This window comes from Gekko japonicus, unplaced genomic scaffold (genome assembly GCF_001447785.1).
Source record: "Gekko japonicus isolate JY-2015 unplaced genomic scaffold, Gekko_japonicus_V1.1 scaffold1489, whole genome shotgun sequence".
Taxonomy (NCBI): Eukaryota; Metazoa; Chordata; class Lepidosauria; order Squamata; family Gekkonidae; genus Gekko; species Gekko japonicus.
Window position 1 is genome coordinate 249,258 of NW_015163135.1, and position 11,964 is coordinate 261,221.

Sequence of the window (11,964 nt, forward strand, 5' to 3'; positions counted from 1 at the left end):
TGTCAGCTCAACATAGATAGGGTCTGAGCTTTCAGAGAGTGAGACTGGAGGGATCCTATCTCAGAGTGTGTCTTGTGTGTAAAGCAGGCTGAAACAGTGAATGTTTGGAGATAAGGTTTGGGCTTATAGAGGGGTAGGCAGAAAATGCTTTTCCCAGGAGACTGTACAGGTCTCAGGGACAGTCTTTTCTGGGAAAGCAGGTTAGAACAGTGAATGATTTGGGAAGAGACTGTAGCGGTCAATGTTCCCTCTAAGCTGCGGAGTCTTGTGAGCAAAAATTCTACTTTGTGAGCCACTGGCATTAAAGTTGTGAGCGAGACATTTGGATACTGCATAAATCAGTTTGCTCTGGAGCCATCCTTCCTGAGCTAAGAGAAAAATGTGTGAGCTGGAGGCTAAAAAACTGTGAACTAGCTCACACTAACTCAGCTTAGAAGGAACACTGGTAGCGGTATCAGGGCCTAGATTCTGAGGGAAACCGGCTAAAGATTTATAGTTTCTGGAAGGAGTTAACATTTACACTCTAAGGCTATGGTCACATGGGACACTTACAACATTGGGGATGCATTCCTCATTTCATCCGGTGTTATTTGACACGGAGACGTTCAATCAGACATCCTAGCATAATCCACTTCGCTGCGGGCTCAGTCCATCATTGAATGATCAGATGATGTGGTCGAACGAGTGGTGTGTTTTTTCTTTTGCTCAAGTTTCTTGCTGAGACTCAGGACAGATTATAAAATGTAAAAAAAAAAAAATCGATCAGACAGTATAAAACATTCAATAAACAATGTGACAGGACTCAAAGTTCAGAACTGGAAAACCATTCAAGGTAAAAACTGTCCAAGGTATAGCATACCATAATGCAGAAGTAGATTACAAAGAAGACAATGCAGTAAAAGTAAGATGATAACATACAATAAACATTGTGATAGCCTTCAGTCCTACTCCTTTACAAAAGCATCCTCCTGAGTTGTTCTATGACATTACAGTTATAATCCCTTTATACAAAATGCCCTCCTGAGGATTTCCGTCCTGCACATTCTGTGAAATGATAGAAGTGTGGGAGCCTTCCTGATCTCCTCAGGCATACTGTTCTACAAGGTGGGAGCCACAACACAGAATGCATATGTACAAACCATTGCTAGTTGTACCCATTTGGAGGGTGGCATCCGCAGAACGCTTTGCTCAGATGAGTGAAATTCACACACTGAAGCACAGTATAGGGACAGCCTTGCATTTACGTGGGACCAAAGCCATAAAGTACTTTGTAGCTGATGGCCATTCCTTGAATGGCCTATCACTGATTTCCCTCCCCAGGGCTAATGGCAACTCAAGGGGAATTATTCTGCTCCGAAAATTGTGCAGGGGACCCTGCAGCTGCTTGCTAACTTTTTAAAAAGGACAGGAGACATATCACAGATCTCCTCAAGTTGCTTCTTGAGTGCAACTGGATAACTGTATCAAGGGTAAAAATCAGTCCGTACACAAGGCAGATAGATGGAACTAACTGTACGATTCTATTGTATAACTTGTAACGTGAATACTTTGCTATTTAGACAATACAGGTCATGTGATTGACTTGGTGAATGATCAACTGCCAGAAGTTAAAATCTCTGATGAAGATAAAAAGAAGAACCTTGAGTTGTTAGAAGAAGCAAAGCGAGTGAGTGAGAGGTTCCTCACACGCAGAGGAAGAAAATCAAGAAGCAGCCTTTCAGAGTCTCCCACAGGTGCATACATTTTGTGACGGGTGCTTTGAAACACTATGCAAATGGAATTCATGGTTATCAGATATGCAGTGTGCCTCTTAGAGTAAGGAATACATTATCATCTTCTAGAGCCATGACAACTATCAGATATGTCATAGCTAAGTTGTAAGGTTTACGCTGCTATATAGTTTAAGAGCCACAGCACTCCTTGCAATATTTACTACAATGTCAATACACTAATATGGCTACCTCTTTGGAATATATTGTACATGAGATCATATATAGTGAGACTTCATCACAAATATATCTTTGCTATATGCTGACTGGTCCACTATTTATGGCTTTCAAGGCTTGGAATGAGCAATCAGGGTTGCGCCAACTCTTTTTATCTGCAAGGTGAGGAGGACTGTACTGTGTAGCACCTGTTATGGGAAGTGTCTTTATCATCTATTATATTCTTGCTTTGCTCTTCCTCCAAGGAGCTCACGGTACAACACATGGTTCTTCCCAGCTCCATTTTATCATCACAATGACCTTGTAGGTTAGGCTCAAGTGTGAGAGCATGATTGGATAAAAGTCACCCAGTGAACTTTATAGCCAAAGAAGGATTTGAACCAAAGTTTCACCAGTCCTAGTTGGATACTCTAAACATTACTCTACACTAGTTCCAGTGACAGAATAGATAACTCTGCATTCTGTAAGATTAACTTTACTAGGGTTACCAGATGTCTTCTTTTTAGAGGACATATCCTCCTTTTTGTGTGTCAGTCCTCTTTTGGGATCTTTTTAAAAATCTAATGAAAATGTCCTCTTTAGGGGTTGGGAGGCTGAGCCTGTTTTGCCCTATAGTCTCCCAGTGGAGGCAAGCTTCAACTTAAATAGTACAGGTATTTAAAATGAGATTTGTCATAGTGATCACTTATTTGAAGTAGTCGGGAAATGTGTCCTCTTTTTCGCTTTTCAAAATATGGTAACCCTAGACGTTACCAAGTTTTTGAACTACAGAGGATGAAATTTTGAGACTCTTAGGTAGAACTGGATGTAGAATGATTACCTGACAGTGTGTTTTCTAAGTTATATCAAAATCCCTGCTCCAAAAAAACTGTAGTTCAGTCAACATGTCTGCATTATCACTGCTTCTGTTCTATAATATCCTTTTCTGTCAAAGAACCCTTTATACTGATGCATATTTAGTCATCTTGATTGTTGTGAATGGTCAACTGATCTGTGGCTAGTGATTTTAATAGTTTCTAGCACTTTTCAGTCATTACGTTTTGGCACGCCACCTCATGTACCGGAGTACAATTACCCTCTGCCCTCTTTGATATGTGTGATCATGTATATTTTTCCACTTGAACTTTCAGAACCCTGGGTTTGTTGTAGGTATGCCTCATGTCACTTTCATAGTTAAAGGCCTTGGAGGACCCCAAGCCTTATCATAAGATAACATATCCTATATAGCCTGCCACATTGACCAACTCTACCATCTTTCCTCTAAAGATTCTGTCAGCTTAACCATATAAGGCGGATATTTTATTGCTGAGTTGCTCTTATCGTCAACATATTCCTGACATTTGGAGCCTCTTCTCATATTCTGTCTCTTATATCCCCTTAGCTCCTTGTCTTTCTCACAACACTTAATAAAATGGCCCAGGGTACATTTTCTCTTTTTGTCATTGCCTAGAAGGGAGGAATATTCTTCAGAAGTAACTGCTTCTTGCCAAGCTTTCAGTATGCAAAGCATCTCATAATTCTTTAGGCATATAACAGCTTCATTTTACCAGCAAGAGATTGAGGCTGAGAGGCAAACTTGTTAAGGGATTTTCTCAAGGGATTTGGCACTTCCGTTTGACTTCAGACCAGGTGGAACATAATTGCAAGACTGGGTCTAGCGTGGTGCCACTGTTTGTAGAGTCTAGAATTATTAGCATTCTATGCCTTTTTCCACATAGTTCTCAACTTTGTCGTAGAACCACACTCGTTTCTTTTTGAGATGTATGTTATATGAGCCAAAATAAAGAACCTATTTGCATAATCTGAGCACTTAAGTTTCTGAAGGGAAGCTGGTCCTGTAAAAAAGGTTTCAGATATTTTGCCTAACAGTATAAAATCAGTTTTCTGTAGCCAGTGAGAGGGAGATGACTGGAAAAACTTGGGGTTAGAGTCTAAACCCTTCTTTCCTTCAGTTAATTCTCTTCCTCTGTAATCGAAGGCAGCATACTAAGATCCAGTCTATACTTTCAGGGAAAAAACATGTGGTTATAGCTTTCCTGACATTGTACCACTGCAAAATGCAGATATACAGGGCATTTAGGAATAGGGATAACCTGAAACAATATTCAGATGTGATACCTGCCACCTGCAGAAGCCTATATCATATTGTAGTTCTGAATATGAGGACTGGGTCTCAAAATACCTAAAGGGCATACTATATATGATGGTGGAGTTCCCTGATTGGAACTCCAGACAGGTAATAGGTAATTTGGCCCTAAAAGTGTTCACAGAATATGTTAGTGAGATACCCCCTAAAAGTGAGTGCGTTAGTGAGAAACCCCCTAAAAGTGAGTGTGTTAGTGAGAAAGGAAGAGAGGTCGGAATTGGTGCCATGTTAGTTGGGGAAATGGGTTAACTCTTCTCTCACCATGTTGTCTACCCTGACTGCTTTAGCCCCAGCAAGGGGAAAAGATAGGTACTGATATAATGGTGATCATACTTTTCCTATCAAGGCTTAAAGCAGCTGTGGGAGAACATATTGAAAAAAATGGCACACCTACACTCTTTTCAGTATTATTATTATTATTTATTAAATTTCTGAATCACCCAATCCTCGCTGCTGCAAGGCTCTGGGCAATATACAACTGTAGATAAAAACAGAAACACCATAAAAATAAGATACAGAGACAGCACTAGTACAACAGATTTAAAAGAACCCAGATGGACTGCTCAGCCACCTGGTGGGCAAGTGAAGAAGAGGAACAAAACAAATCTGGAGAGCAAGGAGAGGGTGCCTGCCAGAGTGGAAACTGTTCCTGTCCTCCGCTGAAAGCCTGGTGGAACATCTCTGCCTTAGAGGCCCTGTGGATTTGCGTAAGATCCCGCAGGGCCCTTATAGTGTTCGGCAGAGAATTCCACCAAGTCAGGGCCAGGACCAAAAAGGTCCTGACCCTGGTCGAGGACAGCCAGATATATTTGGAGCCAGGGACCACCAGCAGATTGCGATCCAAGGAGCATGATGTTCTCCTGGGGACACATCAGGGGATAAGGTCCTGCAGATATAGGGCTGCCAAATCCCCCCGGGGGGCGGATTTCCCCCTGCTTTGGAGGCCCGATTTCCGCCCCTGCGGAATCGGGCCCCGGGGGAAACCCCACCCCCGCGTGCACGTCACAGGGAAGTGACGTCATGACGCCGGGCATGCTGGGGGTGGGGCCACAGCCATTTGAGGGGAAAACTCTATGTTTTCCCCTCAAATGGCAGCCACACACGCACACACCGGAAGCCAGGCTGGAGTCCCCCGCTGCAAGGGTAAGTGCCATTTGGCAACCCTAGGGGGGGCTCAAACTTTTAAATTTACTTGGTTAAACATATATTTTATGTTGATATAGTTATTGAATTATTTTGTACCTGTACAATGAGTGCACAGATGGTGCAGCACAGGATATATGTGCGCCATCCATGATGTTCCCGTCAGGACTTGCGCCACTGCATTTTGGATCAGCTGGAGCTTCTGGGTCAGTCTCAAGGGCAGGCCAGTGTAAAGTAAGTTACAATAGTCTAGCCTGGAGGTGACCATTGTATGGATTACCATGGCTAGGTCAGGGTGCAACAAGAAAGGAGCCAATTGCTGAGCCTGGAGCAGATGGGAAAATGCCAGCCTGGCAATATGCAAGACTTGCGCCTCCATAGTCAAGGAGGTATCCAAGATAACTCCCAAACTCTTGATGGACTTCACCGGTGTCAACAGCGCCCTGTTGAGAGCGGGAAGACTATGACCCAACCCTTAAACACACACACCCAGCCACACCCTATGCCCCAACCCTTAAACACACACCTCCACCTTAGCTGGATTCAGTCTCAGCCTGCTCTTTTTTAACGACCCCACCACAGTCTCCAATCCTGCAGCAGATTTTTCAGGGCAGCATCCAGGTGGCCATCAAAAGTTCTGGATTATATAAAGGCCCTAAATAGTTCTAGGTTATATAAAGGCCTCAATGATCCAATATTCCTGTGGGAGTGCCAGAGGTTTTTTAGAAACAATTGTCTCTTTTTCTTTTAAAAAAACACCCTCTCGATATAACATAGGCATGTCCCCGACGCTTAGTCCCAGTGTTTCACCTGCACCATCTCGGAGCAACTCTTTCAATCTTCCAAGTCCAACAGGTAAGATCAATACTGCATGTTCTCAGATGATCCAATATTCCTGTGAAAGTGCCAGAGGTTTTTTAGAAACAATTCTCTCTTTTTCTTTTAAAAAAACACCCTCTTGATATAATATAGGCATGTCCCCGACGCTTAGTCCCAGTGTTTCACCTGCACCATCTCGGAGCAACTCTTTCAATCTTCCAAGTCCAACAGGTAAGATCAATACTGCATGTTCTCATTGTTCATACATAAATCAAATTGATCCCCCACTCCAAAGAATCATTTGATTAAGGTTTCTCAAATAAAGTTGCCCAGAAATCATGGGACATGTGTCACTTCACAAGTGGGGGAAAGTAGATGATAGAATAGAAATCCCCTTTAAGTCAAGTATGTGTCATTTATGACTCCGCACACTCCACTTACTCCTGATTTTCTTGGCAATTGATCCACAAACGCCAGAATCAGTTTGGAGTTCTTCTTCGCATCTGCCCTCCCTCTTTTTCATTTTCACAGTTGTAAAGTCGGTTTATTTTCTTCCACATGTGCATTCAATAATGAGGATTTTCAAGGGAGGGTGCTTTTGTGATTGGTAGTGTCACCAGTGGCATCACAGCACCTCCCTTTTTTAAAAAATAAGGCACTAAAATATTGGTTTATCATTAGAGCTCTATAACAATAGGCTTAGCAGGTCCTCTTGAATTCCCAGCTTTCATTTAAAAAAGTAACCGTCCCTTTCCATCACAAAAATATAAGGAAAAGGGCATATTTCTGGAAGAGAATGAGCTAGAGACTTACTGTTTTTAAAAATTAAAGCTGGGAATTCAGAGAATCTGCTGAGCCTGTTGTTACAATGCTCTAGCGATATATCAATATTTTAGTGCTGTGTAAAAAAAAGAAGACAAAACCACTCGTATTCAGGGTTGGGCAGCGGAGAGAGGATGTTTTGACCATGATGGTCCAATCATCAGAAAGTGTGCTGGAGGTAGGTGGGAGTGGACCGAATGAAGAAAACAAGCAGAAACATTATGCACAAAGAAATAGGTGTCTCAAAATCAGAACCCAGGAAAAGATTGGGGTAAAAGTAGTCTCAAAAGAACCGGGGGGGGGGGGGAAACGGGGGGGAAACCAAAGTGAAAACTAAAGGCACAAAAATGCATGTGGAAATTGGGGGCTAAACTGAAGTAGTATGAGCCAGAACCAATGGGGAAAAAATCATGCAAGAAAGCACTGTGTTGGGGATTAAGTACAATATTGAAATACATTGCCATGGCTTTATCACCTGTTCTTCATTTTGTAGGTTCTGATACGTGTACATTCACTGTTGGTTCAGTGTCTCCGCTGCAGGTAAGAATGAGTTAAGTAGTTACTACTCCATGTCTCTGAGTAGTAGGAAGTTCCATCTAGTCCATATCTGGGTTGGATCCCTTTGGAGAACATATGGGGACATATGGCATCTTGCAGTATTTGTTTTACTTGAAAATATGCAGGTAGAACACAGGTAGAAGCAAAGAGGCACTTCTGCAGGGCAGCAGATCCCTATTGAGGATGATCCTGCATACCCGTGGTGCTTCAGCTAGCTCATAACAATGGCTCTCTGTTTAGCTTGGAGAAACGACGACTGAGGGGTGACATGATTGGGGTTTATAAGATTATGCATGGGAAAGAGCAGGTAGAGAAAGAGGTACTTTTCTCCCTTTCTCACAATACAAGAACTCGTGGGCACTCCATGAAATTGCTGAGCGGTCGGGTTAGAACGGATAAAAGGAAGTACTTCTTCACCCAAAGAGTGATTCACACATGGAATTCACTGCCACAGGAGGTGGTGGCGGCTACAAGCATGGACGGCTTCAAAAGGGAATTAGATAAGCATATGGAGCAGAGGTCCATCAGTGGCTATTAGCCACAAGGTATAGATAGGGACTCTGGGGCAAGTGATGCTCTGTCATCTTGGTGCTTGGGGGGGGTCAACAGTGGGATGGCTTCTAATGTCCTGGCCCCACTGGTGGACCTCCTGATGGCACTGGTATTTCTGGCCACTGTGTGATACAGAGTGTTGGACTGGATGGGCCTTTGGCCTGATCCAACATTGGTATCTCTTATGTTCTTATGTTCTCTCTGCTTCTCTCTGCATATTTTTGCTGCAATGTCCCCATCATTTAGTTATACTGTGCCTCTGTGTGTCTGTTTGTGTGTGTGCGCATGCACACTTCAAGGGATCCAAACCGACTGTTCGATTGTCATGAGCTGGGAGGAAAAGTGTAGCTTGGGACTGTCTCTTTTCAACAAAGCAAAATGAGGCAGAATAAACGTTTGAACAGAGCTTTGGCTGGCAGACTCTCCCTATGACCTGGAATACATTTTTTTAAAATGCTATTGCAAACGTTACAGGAGCGATCTAAAATTGGGGAGGGGTAGGGCTCTGACTGATGTCAGCCATGTTTTCAAATGTGATGCTCTGGAGGAATGCAGGCTGCTGAGTAGGCCAGAATAGCCAAAACTGCATTCCTCCCTCAGCACACTCTCACATTTATTTTAAAAAGATTTTAAGACATTAACTAAGCAGGATATGACGACCAAAATTGTGTTCAAATGCAATTAAAAAGTTTTTTAAAAAAATCAGAATCCCAGCGGATGTGCCACAGCACTATCTGCTACAGTCAACAGCAGAAGAGCCCTTAGAATCAGACACTATAAGCTAATTAACTGGAGATTGTTCTGCAGTAATGTGAAATTGGTGGGTGGAACATGCAAATGTAGAGGGGAGGGGAGGGCGGACCTAGATCTGAAAACCAACGGATGAGCAAATATTTCCCCACTAGGTTGGCACGGGTTCAGTGCTGGGATTGGAAAAACTTCCCAGAAAGAAGGTGATTCCGATGCTGCACAGCAAGAGGGGGCAAACTGAGTTTTTGTGCCTGGGAGGGCGGAAACTAGGGAAAGCAGCAGATGACTAGAAGTGCATGCGCAGGGAAACTTGACACTGCGGAATCAGTCGCACACTAAATAATCCATTTTCAATCCACTTTCAGTGCACTTTCCAACTGGATTTTACTCTGTGAGCTGGCAAAATCCAGTTGGAAAGTGCATTGAAAGTGGATTATTTAGTGTGTGTGACTACAGCCAGAGAGTCCTTACTGCCTGGAAGCAGCCATGCTATACCATGTCTGGATGGCTGGATAAGAAGTCCATACCGTGTTTGAACAGAGGCACAGATCGGGGAAGCTGTTCTAAGGAACTAACATGGTTTGTGGGTTTCTAGAGAAGGGGGTTGTCCTTCCTAGAAACTAGACAGTATGGCAATTTGTCCATTGCTTTGTTTGTAAATACTTCATTATGCACCCAATTGTACCATTTTTACTTAAAACCATATTTATTGAAGTCAAGTAGCAGTTTGCTATAACAAATCTTTCTAGTGTGTTGTCCTTTAAATAGGTTTTGTTAAATGAATTTTTAAAAGATATTACAATTTTGTTAATAAGTTTTCTTTCATTTCAGAATGCTACAAAAGGACTAAATGATCAGAAACAGAATGATCAAAGAAAACTTTCTCAGGGAAGATTGCTTCCTCGCTTAACTGGTTTTGAAAACCCAAAAGAGAATCTGTCTGAACAAAAGGAAAACTTTGATCCACATAAACTTATGGATAATCTGTCTAGATCTTGCACTTCAGTTACTGATGTTGGCAGACTATCTCTTAAAAGCAGTGCAAATACTTGTGAACATGAACTTGGAAAACCATTCTTTAAAATAACAAAAGGAAAAGATTTTCCTTTCAAAGGCAATTCACAAGAACCAGAAATGGCTACAGTAGATCCAAAGCTAAAAGGTTTGGTACCATTACTGAAGGATTCAAAAGTTACTTGTAAAACAGACCTTACTACACCTGGTACACACCCTCCTCTACTACGATCAATATCATGGGATCACGTAGAACCTGGTAATATAGAAAAAGCACCTTTTAAACAACCATCTGATTATGATAAAAATGTTTCCATTATGAATAAATCCAGTAACACCTCAACGAAGCCATCAACTTTTAAAGATCTCCAAATACAAGTGCAACCTGTTCGGATGCAGAAATTGACAAAACTCAGAGAGGTGAGTGGAAGTATGTTCCTTTTATCCTACGTGTTTGCACCAATCCTGGATGATGACAGGTTCATACTGTAGTAAAATAAGGCTGCTTCCACTGAGAGATGATTCTCTGTGCAGCTGTTGCAGCTGCTGTGAATGCAGAGGCATTTGTGGTGGTAACAAAGGATCCACTCAGCAGTTTTCCAAGCACTTTCTTTCCCTCAGCTACCATAGGTAAAGGTAAAGGTAAAGGTTTCCCTTGCTCGAAAGCCAGTCGAATCCGACTCTAGGGTTGCGGTGCTCATCTCCGTTTCCAAGCCGAAGAGCCAGCGCTGTCCGAAGACGTTTCCGTGGTCATGTGGCCGGCATGACTAAACACCAAGGCGCACGGAACGCTGTTACCTTCCCACCGAAGTGGTACCTATTTATCTACTTGCAATTTCTTGCTTTCGAACTGCTAGGTTGGCAGGAGCTGGAACTAGAGACAGGAGCTCACCCTGTCTTGCGGCACCCGGGTCTTGAACCGCTGAACTACTGACCTTCCACAGCCTGCAGTTCAGCGTCTTAACCACTTGAGCCACCGCAGCTACCATATCCTGTCTTTAAACCAGAGGGGTAAAAATTAATTCAAGACTTGCTAGGCTGCCATTGCATAATGAAGCTATAATGATCTGTTGTGAAAACCTGTCAGTTCCTAGGCTTCATTATTTTAAAGTAAGTTTCTAGCCCTTTCTTTGGCAAGTTATTAGGTGCAAGTTTGACCTGCATGTTTTGCCTTATAACTTCACAAGAAAAAGGGCTAGAATTTTTTTAAAAAACATGGACGTTGGGATCTAGTATATTGTTTCAATAGATCCTTACAACATTATTCCTTTATAGCGATACATCAATTACCAATATTTTCATCATCATCACAACCTTTATTGGCATAGCTGTATTTAAAAACCCGGAAAAACTCTGGTGTGGGGGAAATGACATATGGTTGCTCCTGAAAACTGTGAGAGCTAAGGATTGCTCACAGAGTTTTTGTTACACCAGAGGCTGCACTGCTGTTTGGAAGACTGGAAGGTGAACTAGGACATTTCAGATTAGCAGAGCTGTAAGTAGAAAGCTGAGGGATGCAGGCTGCAGTCTTTGGGTGAATAACATGACCTGGGGTACAGAAAGAGCCTTGATCATTGGAGCCCCCTCTCCCACACACAAATCTCATCTCAGAGCTTTAGATAGATAAGCTTAAAGGGGAAAAGATGGTATCCCCAAAAGATGGTATCCCCTTAGTCATAAGGACTAGACATACTCTATTCTAATATTTGTTAAAGAAGAGATTTCTTTCTTATATCTTTTAAAAAAGAGATTCTTTACAGTCTTTGTTTGCAGTTCAGAGAGCTCCTGTAATTGCACTCCAAAGTATACCACACAGAGTGCTCTGTGTAGCTCTGAACTGTGGCTGTATCCTATGGTAACCATTTACCCACCTGTAAATAAGACATATCTAAATTAACAAAGCATTTTCCTATTCAAATCTTATTAGATGTGTAGGTTTAGCATTTTAATTAGAATGGAACAAAGCTGCAACTATTGTGCTGGGTTTTCCAAAAAGTAGCCATAGGAAATGCATAGCTTCATAGAAATTGATGTTTCCCTTCTCCCCCACCCTGCAGAGTATAAAGGTGGATATAAAATACAGAACAGAGGTATTTCAGTCTCAGATAAAGTACATGTTATGTAAACAGGAAGCAGCTGATTAACTGTCCTGTCATCTCAAAGTAATATTTGGGAATGAAATAACCTACTTTTCTTTCTGAGGAGCCTTCTTCC

At 42.2% G+C, this 11,964-nt stretch overlaps 1 protein-coding gene across 1 annotated transcript in view; it reads left to right on the forward strand.

Moving 5' to 3' along the window:
* Nucleotides 1-11,964, forward strand: part of MRVI1 (murine retrovirus integration site 1 homolog) — a 116,111-nt gene that overhangs the window by 63,603 nt on the left and 40,544 nt on the right. Inside the window, exons 6-9 of the mRNA XM_015406962.1 lie at nucleotides 1,560-1,733; nucleotides 6,013-6,090; nucleotides 7,370-7,416; nucleotides 9,568-10,170. Of these exons, the coding sequence (XP_015262448.1) occupies nucleotides 1,560-1,733; nucleotides 6,013-6,090; nucleotides 7,370-7,416; nucleotides 9,568-10,170 (902 nt within the window). The remainder of the gene's footprint in view (nucleotides 1-1,559; nucleotides 1,734-6,012; nucleotides 6,091-7,369; nucleotides 7,417-9,567; nucleotides 10,171-11,964) is intronic.